At 37.5% G+C, this 25,040-nt stretch overlaps 1 protein-coding gene across 1 annotated transcript in view; it reads left to right on the forward strand.

The window, feature by feature from the left end:
* Window positions 1-25,040, forward strand: part of LOC145999276 (uncharacterized) — a 220,667-nt gene that overhangs the window by 2,007 nt on the left and 193,620 nt on the right. Inside the window, exons 2-3 of the mRNA XM_083136213.1 lie at window positions 11,844-12,006; window positions 20,935-21,704. Coding sequence (XP_082992339.1) covers window positions 11,926-12,006; window positions 20,935-21,704 — 851 coding nt within the window. The 5' untranslated portion in view covers window positions 11,844-11,925. The remainder of the gene's footprint in view (window positions 1-11,843; window positions 12,007-20,934; window positions 21,705-25,040) is intronic.

Consider the following 25,040-nt stretch of genomic DNA (forward strand, 5'->3'; position numbering starts at 1 on the left):
CAGAATAGTACGTTAGCAATGAAAAAAATTGCGAAATAAATCATTGATAGGTGTCTCCGGTATAGTAAAGTAGTACCCCTAACCTTGCCGGAAATGGTTCGTGGGGCTTTTCATCAATGGTTTTTGGGGCTATCCGTCAATAGTTTGTTGGGCTAACTGTGCAGTTCGTTGGGCTACCCATGCATAATGTACTGATCAGAAGGCAAAAAGTAGTTAATATACCAAATATTAACAAAATTCAAGATATTTATTTACTCTAAGTTTACCGGAAAAAGTTTCGTGGAGATATAAGTTCTACTTCCTCACTGCGCAAAATGCCATTTTTCTAGAACAATGCTCGAACACCATTGCCAAACCTATGTAAACCCCCTTATTGGGTAAAACACCGAAATCCATCAATTTCGTAATTAGCCCACGTCCATCCTCCTCCGCACTCCACCTAAGTAAATCTTGCACATTAACAATTTTATCACCCCTCTGGTCCGCCATGCTTCAATGAATAATGTTCTTCAAGTGCAACACAACAACTAATACTCTGCAAGTAACGAAGGAACAGTGTCCCAAAGCTGTAGACAGCGCAACGAATGTTGAACGACACATTTTCATATCATCAAAGATGGCTGTTATGTTTATGTATGGAGAATGAATGTAGTGATGAAGAATGTAATTTTGCAACATATATAGCCGTAAGTAAACAATTTTTACATGTGACCACAGCCAGGCACGTATCCAAGGAGGGGGCTTAGGGGGCTCGAGCCCCCCCCGAAAGTTTTCAGTTTACACTAGAGAAAATGAGGTTTTTGGTTCCTTGTGGTGTGAAATAAAATAAAATAAGGATAATTTAAGAAGATAATTAATTATGGAAGAAAGACGGAGAATGTTCTGTAACCATATTATTGATAATAGCTCGTATCCAAGTTGGGAATCAGGGGGATCGAGCCTCCTTCCCCAGGAAATTTTCAGTTTACACTAGATAAAATTAGGTTTTTGGCTTCTTGAATAATGTGACAATTATTTAAGGAGAGAAATAATTATCGAGGCAAGATGGGGAATGTTCTATAACCCTGTTAATAGCACGTATCCAAGGTGGGGATCATGGGCTCAAGCCCCCTTCCCAGGAAATTTTTTAGTTTACACTAGATAAAATTAGGCTATAGCTAACAAAACACATATGTAAGGAAGAGGTGTGTAAGTGTAAGTTTCTATGTGAAAATTGACTGAGTGGTAGCACTAGACGGTTTTACGTCAAGGATCCTAGGTTCGAATACCGGTCTGGGCATTGGTGTTGTTTCTGAATGTTCTATTTATTTTATCTTCACTCATCTTCATCGTCGCGATTGCCCGAAAGTGGAAGAAAAGCGACGCTAAATAAAAATAAAAAATATGTGAAAATTAGAAGGTTAATTAAGAGCTGATAGGTAAAATATACTCTATGAGAGATGTTCGATAGAAGTTCTGTTAAGATGTCAAACCTGTAAGAAGCAAATAGCGAAGTTGTGTGAAGGATTGAAGATAAGCTTCGATAAGATGGTCACCTGGATTGTCTCGAGCTGAACCAGTAAATGGGCGATGTTTAATCCCCAAGGTGATGGGTGATGATAAGTGAATGGTATTTTATCTGTTTTCGTTATTTTACGTTGCTTTTCTACCTCTGGATCTTGAATGACGAATAAATTAATTTAGTGAACTGATAAACACAAAAAAGCCAACCCCGTGGCTAATTGGTTAGCGCACGCGCTTCGAAGTAAGGTGAAGATGTGTCATTGTCTGCATCCCACTTCCATCTATCACATCTTCAACCTTCATCATTGCGATTATCCGAGACTGGTAGAACAGTGACGTGAAATAACAAAAATATCACCCTCGGTGTCGATTTCAAAGTTTGAAGTATTGCTGTTTTTGCATTCAATAGCGGCCCAAGATTGTGACAGTGATGTGAAATACTTCTGATTTTATAAGAAATAGTAAAACGGGAAGAGCGATAGATATTCCTCTATTTTCAATTTTCTCTAAAACTATTTTCCCCGACTGTGGTTATAATGAATTCTATGTAGTATGAGAAATATACTTTAATTTATACTAATTTATTCATATGCAACTGATTAAGAGAGCCTCTACGATGGCGCAAGGAAATCGTCGCCGCATTGTAATCAAGGAGTTCTCTGTTTGATGCCCGGTGGAGGCACATAGTGATTCGGATTCTAGTTTAAACTGTAGATCTCGTCCCGGTTTGCCTATTTGTGCATAAAACTCAGACTCAGATTGATTAAAGACTTTTCGAAATATTCTGTCTGTATCGGAATGGCAACTATTCAGAACGAAAATGAATTCGTAAAGCAATAATACGCACAACACCTCTAATTACCCACTGCCATTCAACACGCTACTATTCGTAAATTCAGAATTATTATTTTAGGGTTCAAATTCTGGCATCTGAAAGAGATACACTTGGCCCCAAAAGTTTCAGGTTTGTTAACATTTACTAGTTAAGGGTATTTTTGTTAAGCTCCTGGGACCTGAGGAACAAAAATATAGATCTTTTAAAATGATTTCTCAAATTAAATGTAGAAATTATGCAGCACACTAGCCCAGGGACGCTATAGCTTATTCATGGGATGGAAAAATTGTGATTTCCTGGTCTCAGCATGGAGTTCTATCTCTGCAGTGTTTCTTTATCAATTTAATGTAATTATCATCCATCCTCATAGTTGCTACAAATTATAAATGTGTCATGGTAAAAACAAAGCAAAATAAGAAAAAAAATATTGTAACATTACTGCAATGTCAGAACTACGTTGGCAAAAAAAAAGTGAACACCAGATCATTTTCAAACAGGCATTTGGGGAGAACTGTGTAGAGGTAGACAGACAACATACTCCCGAAAGTTGCCAATCGACATGACCTTCGGTACTGAAGTTGTGCGTTGAGAAAACTTTGCTTGAAGCTCCTCAAGCGTCTTATCGCAAATGCCTCGGTGTTCGCAGCATTGCCAACTAATTTTTCGTCGAGAAAATATTTTTTCTCCTAATTCATTTGCTGTTGATTGTACAACAGAATCGGTTAATGAGACTTCAGAATTTCCAGAGTATGGCAATTCATACAGTCGATTAGTGATCTGTGAGTGTCCATTGCTTGCTTTGTAAGATCTAGTGATTCGAAAATAAAAAAGACTGAATATCGTAAAGTAACGAAGTCTACTAGTTCGAGTCCAAAGCTGAAGACATTGACGATAGCGGAACTTTCGGAGCTTCAGTGTAGTGCAGCTAGTTCAGGTCGAGGGTCGAAGAGATCGAAGGTGTGTCTCTCTCTCTAAAGCGAATATTTCAGAGGTTTATTAAAACAGAAATAAGCTTCACAGATCAACTGAAAATCAAAGTTTTGAGTGATGATTTAGTTGTGGCCGAACAAAATTTCATGTATGCAGTCCGAGAATTTCATGGCATAAAAGAAATAAATTTGTTTAAGCCTACTGGGTTCACACACACACAAATACTTAACTACCAGGAAGGGACAGCCGAAAATTTCATGAATGTCGAGAAGAGGAACAAGAAGATGTTGCACATGTAGTTATTTTAACGGAAATTGCAGGCTCTACCAGGACCTGAATCAGGGCTCTGGCACACCATGCCATTGCTCTACCAACTGATCCACGAGCCACCCTTGACTTCGACTGAGCTTGCGCTAAAATGTATAGGCTACATAGTACATGTTCTGTGTATGTCAAATTGTAAGATGTTACCTGTTTTATTAACAAGCACAGAAAATAAAGGAGAAAGAAGAAAACTGATGGGCATTCCCACCGGTTGAGGAGACATTTTTCTTCGGTGGTCAGCACGAGCTGCCGCTCGTGGCCTGTTGATGGAGTTTTCACACTGTGTTGCCCGAGGATTTCACAAGTCGAACGTTGGTTTGTGAGGCCTTTTGTGTCGCTACGGTGTGAAATGTTTTGTTCATTGGCTCATTGCATACATCATGTATCGCGTATCACTTCGGTCTGAAATCTACTCAAGTCGTGAAGATCCAAGTCACAAGGATGGAAAATTAGGGCTTTGTTAAGGTTAGGTACGAAGGCAGGCGAAAGCACTCTAAAGGATAAAATCCAAACCTGCAGGAAGACTTTACTTAAGTCTCGAATACGAAATGATAAAAATTTCTGGTGAGTTGATTTTAAAAAAAATGTGTCCGAGATAAAGAATGGCGTTCCCAGGATTATCGGTAGGGAGAAGGGTTACGAATACTATTTTTGGTAGTCAGTCCTCATTTTGCCATCCTTTCCTGTCTTTGAAGTTTTTTGTTTTTTTTTGTTTTAAGGAATACTGGATGAAATGGGGTTATGACCCCACCAATGCTCCCTTCGGCACGTCAATAGAAATAAATAAGTAAGCATTTGATCATATTGGGAGACGAAACATTAGATGTGTTGGGAACGGAAGGTTTTTTAGAGGCCTGAATATGAACAATTTAGTGGGTTTCGGCTTTTATAAGAGCTGCAAACATGGGAGGACAAGACACAGTAGTGGTGTCCAGGCTCGAATCAGAGAGAAATATTCGAGAACTGTCTGCGTACAACTCGCAGCCCACAGTTTCAATCTTGCATTGTCGAGTGGATTGTCCATCCCGTGCATGTGTAACGGCTTCTTAAAAACACTCAGGCACCATAGATGTGTTGATGCCTGATGAGAAGAACTGGACAAACACACACACTCAGATGGTACTGGTACACAATGTTAATGCATGGAAAGAGGGGAGTCGAGTGGTAAAAAACGTTCCGATTTCACGTTGATTAAAATGGCAGCCTTAAACAGTGGCAACCATTTACTGGATAGTTGCTCCCCATTTTTTTGCCTCTTATTCCTAGGCCTTGTCTACCAAGAGAAAGTAAACTTTCCTTGCACCCCCCCCCCCCGTTTTGGAACCCAATCGCCACCACAGGCCTTAAACATACAATTGTGAGGTTCTATCTATATATCTTAAAGAGATGATGTTCAGCCCCCCCCCCCCCCCCGAAAGGAATTCCTGGACACGTGCCTGACCGCAGCATTTCAACAACAGATTCGTTATTAGAAGGCCAAATGTAGTTAGTATACTAAATATTAACAAAATTGGAGACATTCTCTATATTCTTCATTCATACCTGCAATTTTTACATGTTTCGATTCAATTGCGAGTTACGTCTGTTAACATCAGTGACATGCGGTGACCTTGACACGTGGGGTAGCAATCCGAGAGGTGCCGAAGGGTGGTTGCTGTGGTGATAACCCCTCCCCCCATACACACACACTTTAGCACCCAGTATTTCTAAAGAAAGTACACTTAACTTTCACCGCCTTTTGAAAATAGAAAACGATTTCATTTGACTACTGAGCCAGAGATCCAGGCTTGCCATGGGTGTTCTTTGTGTGTGTGTCCCTTCATCAATTTATTATCTTCGCGATTAGCCAAAAGTGGCAGGAAAGCGAAGTAAAATAAATCAAATCTAACAATCAATCAATGATTTGATAGGATTTTTGTTACTTAGCGTCGATTTTTTGTTAACCGCGAAGATGATACGATATAATTAAGGTGGGGGTTCGAACCTGGAACTCCTGGTGTCATAGTGCACTGTGATAACCACTCCCCCACAGTTGGTTGACTTGGTATATTAAGCCCACTTGTATGTACAGAAAGGCTAATCGGGACTGGCCCTACAGTTTAAAGTGGGAACTAAATCACTATGTGCCTCCACTGTGTAATGTGGGTCCTCGTAGTACATCGCGCTAAGACACCAGGGGCTCCAGATTCATATCCCGGCATGGGCATGATGTTTGTGAGTGTCCATTCATTCTCCTGAATATATTCACTCATCCCCATCTTCGCAAATTAGTCAAAAGTGGCACAAGAAGCAAAGTTTAAGAAAGCAAATAAAAAATCCACTGGCTTCCATTCCCTAGAGGAAAGGGCTAACCATTCAGATACGTGGGTATCGGTAAAGCAAACTGCATTTTGCCCCAGTGATAATTTTCAATTGGTTTTTGAAACACTATCTTTGTGTATGATTTGTGTATGTGTAAGTTTGCATTGCTTGATTTCCCTTATTTCTCCATCTCACGATCTCGTTACTGAAGGATCAGAGTTCAAGCCCTGGCCTGTGCATGAGTGTCTCTTTGTATCCACCCTTCACCCATTTAATTTAATCAACATTCATCGTCATGACAGAAGTTAGGTAAAGTGATGGCAGAGCAATGCTAACAATAAGAAAATACAAATACAAATAATTTTCTCCAAGTGCATCTACAGGGCACTGTGAAATCTGGAGTCCAGAGTCCTCTGTTTATGATTGCCCTCATGACTTAAGTTTATTAGGTACTTATCGCTATTAAATCTATAGAGCTAGAAAAAGTGATGGTAGGTGGCAAAAATTCAATATATTTAAGTGGATAAACAGGTAACAATACACACCTTTTTGTAGTTTTTTCAATGATATTCATTTAGGTTTTTGAGTTTTGGAATAAATTTTTCATTTCATTATTCACTGCAGAGTACAACACACAGGAACAAGAATGCACGCTCGTCACATGTTCGAATCCCGGCCTTCATCATTTCCATCATATATCACTCTCATCCTCATTTTCGCAATAATCAAGTGTGGCAGAAAAGCGAAGTAAAATAAACCTAATCAATAACAACAATAAGAACACTCATTCTCTTGCCCAAATAAATACATGCTTACTCAGTTGTTTTCATTGGAGGCCAAGAGATACTATATTTAAATAAAACACTACTAATACGAGAGTGAGAGAGAGAGAGAGAGCGTGAGCAAATATTTGTTATTTAATCATTATATATTCCACATTTAAAGAAAAGATAAGAAAGCATATCATTTTTGTCTGCACATAATAAGTTCCCATTTCATAAATAATGAAACTACATCGCATAATATACATACACATTGTACAACATGTAAAAACATTGAAAAAAAAATCATTCAACATACGAAACCGTTACTCATGTAGGACTGGTGACCAAATATACCCCTATAAATTTATGTTGAATTTTTTTTTCAATTAATAAATGTTCATGTTTTACATAACATAAAATTTGTTCACAATGCAGAATCTCATGTATTTAGTCATGATATGTGGCCAACGTACTTCTATCATGAAATACTTCCACAATTTTTATGTGTCTGAACCAGTTGCATGCACATTCAAAATGTGTAGAACCATGTGCAAATGCTAAGATATGCAAAAATATGCAAATTTCAAGAATATGTTTGCAATTGTGCATTGTGTAAATGCACATGGATCACATATGAACTACAAACACAGCCATGTAGGGGCCTATATGGTATATGGCAACAATATGCTGAATGATATTCCTGAATATATCAGCATCCTCATGACAAGCATGTTTCCAATTTGTATGAAAGGTCAATTTTGCTGGCTCTGTGGCCAAGCATATCAATTGGTTGGATTTTGATCCCATCAACAAAATTTTCAGGTTCAAAACTTTGTCTGGACCTTTATCAATTACATCTGATCATCACTCATCATCATTAGTAGTAAAGAGAGGCAGAAAATCAAGAGTGATACAACCAAGAAATTGTCAACATTTTAACAGAATTAAACCAACATGTGTAACCTGACAAAAAGAAGTATTAATTATTTTCAGCATCAGCAACTCAATTTCACCTGCAGCAAGATCTTTCATCATTATCAGCATCTGCCTGTCCAACTGCCTATTGTTTAATGCCAATTCTTTCATGGCCACTGCATTTTTGCGTCACCTTTAGGTCTCCTAGCAGTAGAATAATGCCCCTTTAAACACCTGATCACATCTTGATTTGGCCTTGAGCACAAAACTTCCTACGAGCCTCACATGATAATCTGCAAATCATTGACTCAAGTTCAGCAGGTGGAATGAGAGACTACATTCCATCTCACTATTTCACAATTCTGTATTACATCCAAAACAGGGGAGTAGCTAGTATGACTCCCAAAAATACCATTCCTGTCTACATTTAGTGCTTGTAATTATATAGTGTACATTTCATACTTCTGATGAAGAAATGGAACACGTATTAACCATGTAAACAATACAAAACTAAAAGTTTCACTACTCACATGGTTGCAAATTGACTACACATATATGTACAAAAAAATCCTTTCCAAAATATTCTATCAAAGTGGCTTACAGGGGTGTCGCGAAATGTTCCAATATTTTCGCGGAAATGACACTTCCAAATATGTGCTTATTTAGTACTTTTTACATGTAAGATGTTTCTGAATTAGAATTATGCGTTTATTTTTTAACTTAGGGCAAGCAACCAAACTACACTAATTGAGCCTTGCAAGTGCTAAATAGGCTTACATTCTGACTTGGGCGCTGCAGAAGTAACTTGAAACAATAAGGGTGTCATGAAACGAAACAGTTTGGGAACCCCTGTTCTATCATACAGTCTTCATTCCATGTACTAGGTCACAGATACATTTTATCACATAAGAAAAATGCTCCCTCATTGCTTGAAAATGCTTCATCTTTCCTTTTTCAAGAGTATAGGGCCCGTTCCGAAAGTCGCACAAGTTTAACACAAACGAGTTATGGTAACTGGCTGTCCCATAAGTGTTTCCGTATGTTTCGTGAGATTCTTAATGCTGTCCCAAAAGTCTCATTCCATTCGTTTCGTGCAAGAATGAGATTCACCAAATGCACGGGCAAGGAGGCTGGCTTGTTCGGTGAGAATCATCTGCTGCTTGCAGACAATGTCTGTGCTTGATGGATTCAAACTGAACTAGTTCGAAAATGTATTATAATTTTAACAGATAGCAACATGAAGCAACATGCACAAGATAAGTATGCCTCACCTGTTCTTAGAATGTGATTAAAATGAGTAACAGTGTCCGCAGTAGTGTTTATTTTCTCCATTAAGAACATTCCTTCCACTGGATGCCATGTGGAAATGTTCTCTAAACAAAAAGCTATGCCTGCACTTTCACCTAGAATATCCCGTAAGTCTGCAAAATAACTGGTTTCACCAGATTCATGAGCCCAGTTATTTTCATTGAATGTGTTTGTTTCGTTAAGACTTTCGGAACGCACCCATAATATTGTGCTTATATTAACCTGCGATCGGTCATGGGTGCATTCCACACTCACAATTTAATAAAGTGTCATTTTAATAATATTTAAAATATTGGCCTGCAGCATACTCTACCAACTTTTAGAGTGCCACTGGAAGTACAACAACTTAATTTCAAAAAATTAAAATTTGATTTTGAAATTCTTATACAATTAACATTTTTTTTTGTTGATTAATATATTCCTTAACATTTGTGACTTGTGTTTGTAGATGTATGTATTTCGAGCATGAACAAGTGAAATGGCAAATGTAAACTACTCCACACCTGAAATTAAATATTATATATGCATAAATATATATATGTGTGTGTGTGTGTGTGCATGCACCATTTAATTGAATTAGTATTTTGTGGATACGTTGTATTGGCTGACACACATATCTCTGCCATGATCGATGCAGCACAATGCGAGAACCAGTGTTGCTAATTTGTTTGATAGAAAAATCTCTACGGTGCATCAAGGCACATCTGTTTGTAGAACAAGGAAATTAGAGAACTCAGCTCTATCTAAACATTGAGTTTTAAACACCATGCATTATAACAAGGGCTGGGATTAATAAGTGCTAACAAGTGGCTTTATATGTTCATACATATGGACTAAAACTTCGCTAAATTTGGGCTAACACATGCATAAAATTACCCAAAACTGATGCAAAGAAGACTTCTTCATACTGATTCATTATTTTTGTCATTTCAAATAAAGTAAACAATGTATTATTTTGCCATTTCATTAATTGGCCTGGTGGCATTTTAACTGTTCACTCCCAATAAGCCCACACTGGTACTTGAACTGCAACAACGTGTGATACACGACTGACACTACCACTGGTTTGAGAACTAATAACCTGCGTTGCGAACGTGTTAAACCTCGACAATTGGACCACAAACACTTCTCCTTAAGCAGTATTATAGCCTCTCTATGATGGGCGACAGTCGGCTGCCTTTGTTGTACATTTACAAATGAAACTGGCTTCCTCAACAATAACAAGAAAAAGAAGAAAAGAATAACAAGTACATATATTGCCACCAGACGATAAGCCGCGTGGATTTCTCTTTTGTTATGAATTTGCCATCAAAGCATGCCAATTTTAATTAAGAAAACAATATGCATCGCATTAAGCAGCAAAAATACCAGGTTCCTTCCTTCGTGCAATTCCTGCAAGAACGTGTGACGGAGCCGAGAGTTGAAACACAGAAATGCTCATGCATCCACATAATTTATTTCTTCTGAACAATTCTAAAGTGATGAAGTACTGGATGAACAGTAGTACTGGAGGCATTATGGAATTCAATGTTCACTAACATACACACGCAACACACACAGACAACGTCAAGCCGGTCAAATACTTAAAATAATATTTTGGTGCTTCCAATCCAACAAAACTCACAGTCACTCTGTCTTTGTCCTTCCATGATAGAAAAGTGCTTCATTAATACAGTTGGCCACACTAGTTACTAACTAGCCAATGAAAATTCACTGCATAAAAGAAGCAACCATTACGTCATGATATATTTCCAAATTATTGTCCCTGTTGAACAGTGTGAGCTGTGAGCTGGAGCTCTATTCAATTGTTTTCAATTATGATTGTTTTGTTTGTTTGTTTGAGTTACTGTTTTATGTCCACTTTATGCACAGTAAGGCTAATCGGGACTTCACCTACAGTTTAGAGTGGGATCCGAATCACTATGTGCCTCCACCGGGTATCGAACCCAGGATCCCTTGATTACAAGGCAACGACGCTACCACTGCGCCATCGAGGAGGCTCAATTATGTTTGTATGAGTGTGTCCAGGAATGGAATGACAATTGGCAACAATGGCGAAGGTTAGCAAGCAGGGTAGAACATGTGATGCTAAGAGGCAGGGAGTTGAAACAAAAATTGTGATCTGCACCACGGCAGAGATGAGTGTGTCGGCCTTTAATCACACAGACCCTTTAGATTGTTAATTATATTTGTGGGAGGGTGAGAGGTGGTAATATGTAAGGTTGAAATAGAGAAAACATCTGTTTATATCCTTGAATTTTTGGAAAGTTTGCCTTAAACCAGGAATTATACTTATATTTTATCATGGTCCAATAGTGGCCATACTGAGTAAGAGATGTGAATGTAGCTAGGAAAGTGAGGACATGCAATATATAACTGGAATGACCAAACTATAATAAAATAAAAGTATACAAAGCTTTGTATAATTTAAAAATGCAGTTTACAATAAATTTTCCAAGTTTGGTAGGGAATCCAGATGTTCAAATGTAGCAATTGGAAAGAGGAATGTTTATGTTTTCGTCTCAAGACAAAATATAAAGGGAACATTTAATTGTAATAAATATCTACTTTTGAGGTAGATAACACATGCTGTGAAGGCACAGGGGGTGAGTGAAGGTATAGAGCTCCACATATTCTTGATCATAACCATAGTTGTGATGGTGATTAGCATCCTGCCTGTCTGCCTTTACCCTCCAGGTACTGATTTATAGGAGTCTTGGTGAACCTCAAAGCCATGCAGAAACAGGGAAAATTTTCCCTTGCGCAGATCACTTGCCCCGGGATGAGCCTAGGTCTTCTGTGATAGCCAGATGCTCTACGAACTGAGCTATGGCGGTTCTTGGTAGATGACTATAATTTTCATAAATACCCTGTATTTACCCAAACATTATTTATCTACCCAGTGTTTAAATACCCGTGTCCCAACCCTACTCTACTTATGACTTCAGTTTTCTTCATTCTAGGTTTCAGAGGATGACAGTTTGCCAAAGTTTGTGTGCTATCCATGCATAGACAAGCCAGACAATCTTGCAGGACTTCCATAAGATGTCTTCTAAATCGGCAAACCTTCTGAATGAAAACCCAGCATGTGCAGAAGAGAAGCAGAGAAGGGAGATGGGCTTTGAGGTAAAGTTACTATTTTTTACTTGAAGGAGTTGTGATGTACTAAAAAATACAGCCAACCCTTATTTGCTCTTGGGGGGGTAATAGATATATTTCTAAGAAATGAAAAGTATTATTTTTACACCTGCTGTTACTAATAATGTAAGCATGTATACTTTCTTGAAAAACCACTGTGAAAGGGATATGTAGGCTAAGTATCAGGGTTCTTGTGAATAAAATTGTGTTTCATATTACACTATTCTCTCCTGTTTGTCACAGCAAATCAATTTTGTGTGTGGCATTGACCTCATTGTAAAAGTATTTTAAAATACATGAGGAGTGGAATATATCTACAGAACAAGATATTGCCATGTTTAAAAATATATTTAAAATTCGATTGAGTTACATAATGTGCAAGAGTTGCATGTGTTCATTATATTTTACCATACATTCTTGATAAATGTCTATGTTAATGCATTCATCATAATAAAATACTAACAATGAAAGCCGTACCTAGAGTGGGTAATAAAAAACACCACATTCAACTTTTCAATCTTATAACATGAGTGTTCGTCAGGAACTTTGTAAAATGAGGAGGTTGAAATGCTAATTTGTAGGACAAATTTAGGTTTCTTATATATAACAACATTGCTAATGGAATCCTTTGTTTAGAAGATCAAAACACTGCATTTTATCTTTTAATAACCAGTCCTAGAAGGTATTTCGTAGGTATTGTATATTTTGCATAACAAAATCGAATCACACACACACTGGAACGCCAATTTCAAGTTTCTCTCCCCCCAACTTTAGTTTAGCTCTTTAGCTACTACCCCCCTGAGGAATATTTATTCTAACTTACACTGTAAGTGTATGTAATGCTTGTTATGCATTTTCTTACTTGCAGCAGCATTCAGATACAGCATGGATAAAATGGACCAAAGAATTACTTACCACTGTTATATTAGATTCCTCCATTGGAACATGCGGACTGTCTTCTGTATTATTTCAAGTATTCTGCCTGTCTATTCAAGTCTCTGCCCATCTGTCTTTTTACTGAAACCATAGAGCATGTTTTGTGCCCGGGTGGGTGATTTGAGGTCAGAATTTTTCTACCCTTGTCCATGTATAAAGCACCTTTGAGGTTCACCCAGCCTCAAATATATAGGTACCTGGGGGTAAAGGCAGCTGGAGAATAGTGCTGATCACATCACCTCCATAGTGAACCAAGATCGAGAATGTGTGTAGCTCTATCCCCCACATCCCCTTCCCCTAAATGTGCCATAATGGCAGGGTGCAATATGCTTGGGGGACTTAGTATAGTGCACGCCACAATTGATATTGAAAAGAGGTACTACATATGGTTATAGCCAATTTTCTTTGCCCCTGTATCCACTAGGGTGTATCAAACCTCACATCCCCTTTGTTTTAGAAAGTCTTAAGGCATGCAGTGTGCAGACGTTTGTGTGGTGTTTTTGTAAGAACCTGTGATTTTTTAGGCTCAGTCAATAAATAATGAGGCAGAGGATATTACACCAAAACTATGGTAGTTAGAAATGGGTCGATGGGCCTGAAATCGAGGTGCAGGTGTGACAAAACTGATTTGCACATGTTTTCCCGCTAGATGGCGTTACATGTCTGGCAAGGTATGCGCAAAGGCTGCTAACTGAGCAGCGGCCATGTCCAGTAATTCCATGTTTGACTGTGACGCGTAATGGAGGCTTCCAAAAAGGAGAAATGGGAGTGTTGTGCACTTCTTGACATAGGAAGGTGTAGAGGGTCGTGAATTCCATCAACGAATGGAAAAGATATATTGGGCGCAATGTATGTCCCGGGCAAGAGTGCAGCAGTGGAACAAGAAGAACACGCTGAGTGGGGCACCAAAGTGTGTCACAGACCAGCATGTTATGCAGATGTATGAGCTAATCAAGACAGACTGTCATGTATCAGTGGATGACATTTCAGCATCAGTGGGGCTTAGTCATGGTACTGCCCACACAATCATCAAGGACACGTTGATGTTCCATAAAGTGTGCGCTCAATGGGTCGAGTTTTCCCCATGCATTTTTTTTTTAGAAAAACCCAGATAAAAAAAACACCAAAGAAGGCAGACAAAATGTGTAGTTTTTTTCAGAAAATGTTGTAAATTATTGCTCTAAATACAAGTGAGGTTCTATGATTGTAAATTTTTTTGGAAAACTTGTAATGAAAAGAATTAGCAGAGCTTTAAATACTAAAAATAATGAATGTAGTACAAGTCACAGTGGTTTTTTTCAGGCTATTATCTTCAAATGATGCTAGAAAAGATATTATATATCTAAGAAACAAAACAGAAAAGTATCAGAAATTTTTAGATAAAACCTTTGCATTTAATGATGCAGCATAGTTGATCGAAGCTTATAATTTTGAAATGTGGGAGCACTTTGGTTATCTGTTACTTCCTTATGTGAGGGGAAACAATAGTGGCAGATCATAGTTTCAACTGTTTCAATTGATACAATAAATTTTTGCATGTTTAAACATTGCAAGGGAGAATTGAGTCCCCTCCAGGGAACACCACCTTAAAGTTGCACTGACCATGCGGGCGGAGGGGTTTGTGTGCTTTGTTGAGGCTGAGAGCTATGCCAGCGGTAGAATCTACCGGCAGGGTGACCCATGCTGGACAGGTCTCAGAAGAGAAGCCAGACTAAGGTGATCTACAACGTCCCATCTTTACCATATCCTATCCTAATATTCCTTCCTAGTCCCAAATACTGCTGCCTTGTAGTCATAGAGGGATCTATAAAGGCTAAGGGAAGAAAACCCTAACAGAAAATTACCTGGTCCTCCAGGTTGGGGGTTGGCGTGAGGCTGACAACCTTATCCGGAAAAAATCAATCGTTCAGAAACCACAACTTGTGCCTCGGAAAGTGGATAAACATGATGATGGACCAGCTAAACGGATAACGGACATGAATATGGCCACGTGGAATATAAAGACAATGCTAGCCCCAGGAAAGATGCAGGAGGTAGTGCAAGAAATAGAAAAAAATGGTATACAGATAGCAGCAGTACAGGAAATTAGATGGGTTGGAATGGGTAGAGTAGACAAAAAATACTTCACAATGTTTTATAGTGGAACAGAACAAAGGACAGGGCAGAGAGGTACAGGCTTCATAATAACTAAGGAAGCAAGAAAAAGTATACTGCAGTTTGTGCCAATATGTGATAGAATAAGCAAGCTCAGAGTTAAAGGATCATTCAGAAACATAACAATTATAACAGTGTATGCACCTACAGAAGACAAAGGTGATCAAGATAAAGAAGAATTTTATAAGCTGGAGGAAACATTAGAAGAAACACCTAGATATGATTCAATTATTATCATGGGAGATTTTAATGCACAAATTGGCAAGGAGGATAGGATAAAAGGAATAAGTGGAGTCTATACCTTACATAGAGAAAGCAATAATGATGGCAATCTACTCTATCAGTTTGCAATTAGAAACAAAATGATAATAAAAAGCACGTGTTTCCCACATAAAGATATACATTTGGGGAGCTGGAGATCCCCAGATGGAACAACAACAAACCAAATCGACCATGTTTTGGTAGGTCACAGATAGTCCTCCTCAATCACAGATATTAGAAGTTGCAGAGGACCTAACTGTGACTCTGACCACTTTCTTTTGAAAGTAAAAGTTCGAGAGAGAATAAGAACAACACAACAGACAGAAAAACTAAAAAGAATAAAATGGAATATGCAGAAATGGAAAAAAGAAGAAATCAGACAAAGATACCAAGATGAAATAGCTCAAAAAACACAAAGTTGGACAGCAGAAGAGAGGAGCTCAACCGAAAAACACTGGGAGAAAATACAAGGAACTCTAAAAGAAGTAGCAGAAGAAATAATAGGAGAAGATAAACAAGTAGGGGAAAAAATGTGGTTCGATGAGGATTGTGAGAAAGTAATAAAGGAAAAGAACGAAGCTAGACAAAAAATGATACAAAGAAAAACGAGAGGAAATGTCGAAAGGTATCGAGAAAAAAGGAATATAGCTAATAAAACATGCAAACAGAAAAAGAAGGAGATAATGAAGAAACAGATGATGGAGATAGATGACTTGAGTAGACAAAATGAAACAAGAAAAGTATATACCGCAATCAAAAAAGTAAATAAAGGATACCAACCAAAGGAAATTGGCTATAAGGATAAAAACGGAGTAGTGATAGGAGATCAGCATAGAAAATTAGAGAGATGGGCAGAATATTATCAAGAACAACTAGGAAAAGAAGAGGAACTAGTGGGAACAACAGGAATAGCAGGAATAGATGGATACAATGAGGGAAGCATTGAAGACCCACCAACAATGGAGGAGATAGAAATAGCAATTAGAAAAGCGAAAAATAACAAAGCACCAGGAGAAGGCGGTATAATAATAGAAATGCTAAAGATGGCAGGACTGACAATGAAAATTGAAATCCATAAACTCCTGGAACGGATCTGGAAAGAAGAACAAATGCCGGAAGGATGGAAAGTTGGAATAATATGCCCAATACACAAAAAAGGGGATCGAACGGAATGTAGTAACTATAGACCAATAATGCTGCTAAATGTGGTGTACAAAGTCCTTACCAGTATTATTAATGAAAGACTGAAGAAATATACTGAAGCTATAGTAGGAGAATATCAATGTGGATTTAGACCAGGTAGGGGTACAGCAGATCAATTATTCGTTATACAACAGATAATTGAAAAAAACATGAATATGAAATAGACCTCCTAATTCTATTCATTGACTACAAAAGAGCATTTGATAGTATAAGGAGACCCGAACTGAGTAGAGCTATGCAAGAATTAAAAATCCCCATCAAGTTAATAAATTTAATAGAAATGACAATGAAACAGACCAGAGCAAAAGTGAAAATAGGGAATGAAACAAGTAGAGAATTTCCATATTACAGAGGAGTCAAACAAGGAGATGGACTGTCAACCACACTCTTCATTCTAGCATTACACGTGGCCGTTCAAAAGGTAGATAAGAGAGGATCAATTTTTACAAAGATCACTCTAGCACGAACAAGAAACGATTTAAAGAAAACATACCAGAGATAAGAAGAAACTGCAAATAGGTTAGGACTAGAAACAAATGTCAATAAAACAAAGTACATGATTGTTACCCAACAACCTGACAAATGTAAAGAGGAAAGAATAGAAATAAATGGGAAAGAATTTCAAAGAGTCAGGTCATTCCAATACTTAGGGCTGATCATAAATGAACAAAATAAAAAAGATAGCATGATAAAGGAAAGGATATACATGGGGAATAGAGCATATTATGCAAACATGCAATTATTAAAGAGGAAACTAATAAACAGGAATCTCAAAATTACCATATATAAAACGTTAATAAGACCTATAATAACATATGGTTCAGAGACATGGGTAATGAATAAGACAGAAGAGGAAGCATTGCGCAGATTTGAGAGGAGGGTGATACGCAAAATATATGGACCGGTTAATGAAAATAATTTCTGGAGAATAAGAACTAATGAAGAAATTAACCATATACTAGGGAAAGAGGATATTGTGAGATTTATTAAATCACAAAGAATGTGGTGGCTGGGTCACGTACAGAGAATGGGAAAGGATAGAATGCAAAGGAAAGTGATGCAAGAAAAAATCTATTCAACAAGAAGAAGAGGAAGACCAATGACAAGATGGCTAGATGGTGTCCTGGAAGATTTGCGTCACATGAAGGTGAAAAGATGGTGGGAGATTGCAGAGGACAGGAATAGATGGAGGCACATAGTTGAGGAGGCCAAAGCCCATGAGGAGCTGTAGCGCCATGTGGTAAGGTAAGGTAGGTAAGGGAGAATTGAGTACATTTTATTGAAATGTCGTTAATTGTGGCATAATTAAATTGGAACACACTTTAAATGATTTTTGTCATTTCTCATCCTAATGGGTTGCTTGCCTATGCAGTAATATGTTATTTATGTCTGATTAGAAGCTCTATACCCATGTAAGTCGTGCATCTTCATAATTACCACAATATTAGCTTTGTGCAAGAAACTTAAGGAGTATTATGCACTTGCACCATAATTTAACAATAAAATTTTCAAAATATGGTTCATGATTTACGAGGAGCATGAGTTAGAGTGGATAGGCAGAAAGGAATAAGTCATCTATTTAATGACCATGATAACTGCTGTAAATTTAGAATAATTTAGGTAAAGTTATTTCTGCAGCTAGAAAATTTGTAAACCAAATTGAACAATTTGTTTCTAGATGGTGGATGAAAAACTTATTTTCTGCATGCTGCAGAATGCTATGCTATGCCCTACAATGTTTTTTTTTTTTTTTTTCACAATGGTCTAGAATACATTTTCAGAGTATAAGGAATTAAACTGAGTAATTTTAGAGATTTCATTGGTCTGCAATTTTGCAGTAAAACTTTTAAAATAATATTTCTTAGCTTGAGAGGAGTGGTGGTAAAAGGTAAGATCACACCCATTCTATTTTTGATAACTGCCTTAAATGCAAAGTTTGTGCGTTGCAATTTTTTTAGTTGCAATATAACTTAAAGGATTGGTCTCACATTGTCTTTGAGAAAAATTGGTCACCATGTTGAAAGATTGGTTTAACATGTTTTGCGAGAACTTTAAATTATGCTCATGTTTGACTAGGTTATATTTTCGTACATTTAGCAGCAATGTTACGGCATCACTTGAATTTTAAGTTTTTAATAAAAACTGAGTAATGTTGTGTGTGTGTTTTAGGAAGGTTGGGGGTAAGTCGCCAATTTTGAGACCACAATAACTGCAGCAAATTTAGAGGTTTTTAGTTGAAATTAATCACAACTAGATACACCTAGGGAATGACTCTGTTTTCCATTTGCATTTGTTCAAAGCATTTCAAGAGTGTACAAAAAAAATGGATTTTTCTTATGCTGAGGTAGATTCCAAATTCTGATGACACTTTCAAATCTCAGCCTAAACTACATTTTTGGAGATTAAGGAAAGGGTCTTAAGAATTTTAGGGCTTTGCTTAAGCTATAATTTGACAATAAATGTTTTGAAATATTGTGCATGTTTTGGGTTTGTTGTGACCAAATTGGAGGTCACTAATGTTTTGACCATGAGAATTCCCATTCTCATAGCATTTGAAAGCTTATTGTGGAGTAGTTGGAATAAAGCCAACTTACGGAAGGTGTTCGCATTTTGGTATGATTGCATTTGCAAGTTTTCTCGATCGAGCAGGAATAATTACTCGTTCTGTTTCTGATTCAGCATTAATGCTAGCCAGATATTTTGGAAATGTACAAGGTATTCCATTTGGATGAAATCAGCCAGACAATTAGAAACGACTAACTTATAATTTGGCATGGTTAATACATGGAGGAGGTATTTATGTTTTAAAAGTCCAGAAAAATAATGGGAAAACACAACTGTGATAAACTGTGAACAAACTCTTTTTAAGCAGATTTAAAACATTGTATTACATAGTATTTTTGGATTATTTAATGGTCTATGGCATATGAAATAAATTAGAAAAAAATGTGTTTGTAGCATAATTCATTCGAATATATGTACAGCACTGAATTCACAAAATAATTTGTTTCATAAACTGAAGTTCAGAATGGATTTGATTGATTGATTTACTTTATTTTACTTATCTTTTTGTGCCACTTTTGGCTAATTTGCGAAGATGGGGATGAGTGATGAAATTGATGAATGGACACTCACAAATATCCATGCCCACACTGGGATTCGAACCCAGGACCTCTGGCATTGTAGGCATTTCTCTTGTTAGAATAAAATATTATTAGTCCTCACCTATAATAAGGTGGCAGTATGGAGTACCATTGTTGACTACCAGAAGGGAAAAAAAGCACTGGTAATGCCACATTTTGTACTCCCACCCATTAATTTGATTCTTGGATACACCAAAGTATGTGCCTCCTCAAGGAATGAACCCTGAAAACTGATCACAAAGCAACAGCATTAACTATTACACCATCCAGGAAGAGTTGAATCAAGTTGTTGGACAAACATTTTAGAACAGAAATATTAAATAACTATTCCCTGTGGCAAATATCTCTGGTACAAGGGTGTGCTTAGCATCAGAAAAGGGAAGGAAATGGAGTGGTCATTGCAAAGGAGTACATGCTGCTGTGAAGGCTGGTAACTGCAGTCGCTTACTCCTCTCCAGGCAATCCATTTCTCTCTCCCATGTTCATTGGTGGAGCCATCTCACTTTACTACTTGTGCAGAGACTTGTTTTTGTTTGCTTGCTCCAGAGAGAGTTGGGACAGAGTGTAAAGCAATACAAATTGAATGTTATGATACATTACTACTAGGGGAATAATGTATTTCATTCTTAAGATATATATATTTTTAAATATAATCTTAAAAATCCCAATAAAACCCAGGTTTTATCTGAAAAAAAAGAACAAAAAACACCTGGGTTGGGTTTTTTCGAAGAAACCTGTGCAAAATGCCAACCCTGCCTATTGCACGACAATGCTAAACCACACACAGCCAACACAACAAAGGAATGTCTGAACACATTCAAGTGGGAAGTCTTGAGCCACCCCCTCTCTCCGTAATCCAGATCTGTCCCCATGTGACTTCCACATCTTCGGTGAGCTCAAAAAAGCACTGCAGAGACAACAATTTCAATCGGACGATGACGTCAAGGAGTACATATCCAGTTGGGTCCAACAGCAGCCAAAGGAGTTTGACGAGCATGCCATTTTGCGACTGGAGTCTCAGTGGGACAAATGCCTAACAGTGGCAGACAATCCTTCTGAGGGACGTTACGTAAGTACTGTGAAATATCCTCTGCCTCGTTATTTATTGACTGAGCCTCATAAATAAAAAAAATCTGATTTTTATTTTATAAAAAGTAAGAAAGACATTTAAATTAAAGATCCTAATTTTCAATCCACACTGCTTGTGATTGTCTTTCAGAAGGCTTCTGCATCCTTATCTGATGATTGGGAAGAAAATTTGTCTCTTCAAGTGTCTGACACAGGTTTCTCTCCTGTGGAAGTGCTCATAAAGTCTGAATCAGAAAGTGCCGATCCATTCGTTTGTGAACAAACATCTCTAAGGAATGTGTGGCTTCCGGATGAGTCATGTGTCAAGACTGCAACTGATTCATTCAAGGAGCCTCCTGATGTTGATTTGTCTGTTGACATCAAACCATCTGATCAGTGCATACAGGATGCTTCTGTCGATATGAAAAAATCTAAGCAGTGCAGCATACAGGACACTTCTGTCGATATCAAAGAATCTAAGCAGAGCATACAGGATGCTTCTGTTGACATCAAACCATCTAATCAGTGCATACAGGATGCTTCCATTGATTTCAAACCATTTAATCAGTACATACAGGATGTTTCTGTTGACATCAAACTATCTAATCAGTGCATACAGGATGCTTCTGTTGACATCAAACTATCAAATAAGTACATGAAAGAAACTTCAGATTGTAAAGTGGAAAGTGTAAGTGGTGATAGTTGGATTCAATTTGAAGGCAGAAATCGGGAAGTTCCTAGTGGGCAAAATGTACATAAAAGTGAAGGATTTTATCCATGTTATCATGGACAACTTGTTAAGAAAATGCCATCTGAGGACAGTGACAATGGTGAATTAATTTTAAGTGAAGATCAAGACATGAAGTATTCTGTAGAGAATCCTGATGAGGTGGAAGGCGAAATGGCAGATCCTGCAGAAAGGTAGGTGAAGAAAATTTTAGTACAAAGATTGAAAATAAGCATGACAGTACTAAGGTTCAAAATTGGACCTTTTTTCTTGTAGATTATGATTCATGTATTTTCTCTGTTGTGCCAGCAGTGCTGCAGGGTTACTGGTCATTCAATACAAGATTCTCCAGAAGTGTCCACCACACAATGTCAGATTGGGATAAAATTTGTTACATTATATCCTTAGACATATATAAGAACCCATAGGATTTATTTTTGCTTTTGGAATATCAATTCTAGTTTGGAATTTATAGTCCTCTGAAATTTCGTGCCATTTTTTTATGGGATCAAGCCATGTGTAGAGTTGTGTATCCAGATTTTTTGGATATACTTTTTTGATAGTCAGCCCTCATTTTGTCATCCTTTCCTGCCTTTATTTTCTTTTTAGGAATAAAGGGCCAAATGGGAGTAATGTCCCCTGCCTTTCCCCACCCCCTTGAGGTTACACAGCATGTGCATATTTTGTGCTCAATTCCTTTTCTTTTATTGTGATTTCATCATGCTACGAATGCAATATTTACATGGTTCATTTTCAATTTATGTTTGTTAACACATACTGGGAAGTTTTAGCATTAAATTAAAGTCCCCAAATGCATTCTACTAAGGTTCTGATTTGCTTCTACATTCATTCCCACTAGTCTACCATAGTAACTGTCGATTGTCGAAGAATGCCTTCTCCATGGGAAGCACGCATGCTTCCGTAAGGTAATTTTTATGTTTTTATTTTTCAACATCAATAGAGCACTTTCCCTATGGCGTAGTGGTAAAATCATCGACTTGTAATGAAGGTGTCCTGGGTTCAATACCGGGTGGAGGCACATAGTGGTTCAGATCCCACTTTAAACTGTAGGTTCAGTCCCGATTAGCTTACTGTGCATAAAGTGGATTTAAAACAACAATTCAATCAATCAGCATAAATAACTTTTTTTTTTAGAATCAAAGTGTGCTTCTTTAAGAAAGTTTCAAATTTCGTGTGACAATGATTTCCAAAATTCTACGATAACTAGTCTTTCTGCTAAGAGAATTTTTAAAAAGATCATAAAACAGTTTGAACCGTTACCATATTTTGGTTGCCTGACAGTGGAATTATACACTTGCAAGATGAGATGTGATGTGGCATTTCCCCTTATACTATTTAAATTTGTTAAAAAATTAAGTTTGACGCAGCATGCATAACACCATGCCAAACAACGTAAATGTTGTTATCAATGTTTTATGCAAAACTGTGCACACTCGAGATGAGATACCACATTGTGACATTACATGCTTAGTTTTGAATGCAGAAAGGGCGTTGCTGGTGTAGTTTTGTGCATTCTAGCAAGTTTCATTTTGTGGACATTATGCCTATATGTACAGTAGGATCCATTAGTATTACCATGCAAATTGTTCACCACCATGTCCGTGCACTCTATTTGACCCAATAAGAGCTTCAAGAATGAAATGAAAACTCAAAACAAGCTGCTGACAACTTCTGCACCAGCATACATAAAAATCCATCGCTTAAAATCACACAGGCTGAAAGAGAAATATTAGTGAAAATAAGTCAGGGACAAATTGCTCGGTAATACTCATGGATCCCACTGTACTGTCTAGATTATTATTTTACCTCATGAAACTAACCTGTTTTCTCTCTCTTCATGTGATAGTTATAACCAAAATCTCATCCGTTAATTGAAACCACCTTAACTATAGAACTCACAATTTGTGCACTTCATTTTGATTTATTTATACAAACTGAAATTTTGCATTTGTGCAAATGAAATATGAAACTTGTTTTTAGTAATAACTTCTGCAACCAGACTGAAGCATATAATTTGACTTTACAATTTTGACCAGTATTTCCCCCTCCATCCAAAAATTACTGAAGCAAGTATGGATCCAGTCATTTACATATGTGTGTGTGTGTGTGTGTGTGTGAAACAAGAAAAGTACTGCATGAATGACAGAGCACACCGACAAATATCATTCACAATTTTTGTTTTCGCACTTCAGTAGCTTTTTTTAATAATATTAATGTTTAATCTTCCAATACATTTTATTGCCATGTTCTTATAGCACTGATTGTTGTAACCACTGAATTTTAGCAGTAACACAATAAAGATACATACGGTCTAGACTGAAAATTGTAAATTGAGTAACTGTTACAATGAATGAATGTGTAATCACATTGATAATGAGCACAAACAAAGCATAAGGCCACAGTATTGAGATGGCAGTGAAATATATTACAATGCACCCAGTTGGCAGGGAGGAAAAATGTTTCTTTGACGAATTGGGGAATGAAGACTTAGTATTAGAGCTTATAGACAACACTACAGAGAGGAAGTTTTGTCAACATACACAAGCGTCATGTGCCTAATATTGGCCATATATTTATATAAAACATGACGCAACAGCCAATTGAGTGCCCAGGTCTACCACCAACTGTTGGCCTCACTCCCACCTGATCCTACTCACTCACTTGCCCGAGGTGGGAGATCATCCAACCAGTTACAGGGTGTTGTGTGGTAAGCACGACAAACCCCCAGTCTTAGCTGTAGGTTCAGGTTACGCTACTCATTTGTAACTCCCCAATTTCCTCACAATGGTGCGTGGCCACTGGTCCCACACATAGGCTGAAATCTCTTGTTACGTTTTCCCTAGGAGACTCAAACCTGTCCACATCTCGTAGTCTGAGCGCAAAGCATGGTACCTTAGACTGCACAGCCATGGTGAGGGACCATATATTTACAAGGAAAATCATAAATTATAATTTCTCACCGAAATTTCACTTCTCGGTGTAAAATTCAATTCATGTGGCATTGCTATCGCTACATGACAGATGATGTAGCTTGTTTCAAAATTTCAAACTGATATTCATTTTAATCTCTATGACTTCCTTTTTTAAATAAAGTACATTTTGGCCATTAAATGTGCCAATTAAGTATTTGATCTAATCATGTACACTATGATTAAGTGAATAAATTTGTACAGTTGTACGTATTCTTGGAACACACTTGCATGCAAGGACCTCCCCAGTGGTTACATGTCACCTTGTAATAAAGGGGTCCTGGGTTCAATACCTTGTGGAGGCACACAGCATTTTGGATTCCACTCCAAACTTTTAGTCTGGGTGCCAAATGCCAAAAAGTGGCATAACCTTGTTTTGGGGTATAAATAAAATGTTTTGACTGTTTTTGAAAGCTTTTGTTACGTACATTTCAGATCCGATTGATGCCAGTCTGTCAACCTTGAGCAATTTGAGTAATTCAAGATGGCGTCCAATATTGCAGACTGTACAGTTAATGACCTATATCTCAGTAACCAATG

This window comes from Lepisma saccharinum, chromosome 15 (genome assembly GCF_977018435.1).
Source record: "Lepisma saccharinum chromosome 15, izLepSacc3.1, whole genome shotgun sequence".
NCBI classification, from domain to species: Eukaryota; Metazoa; Arthropoda; class Insecta; order Zygentoma; family Lepismatidae; genus Lepisma; species Lepisma saccharinum.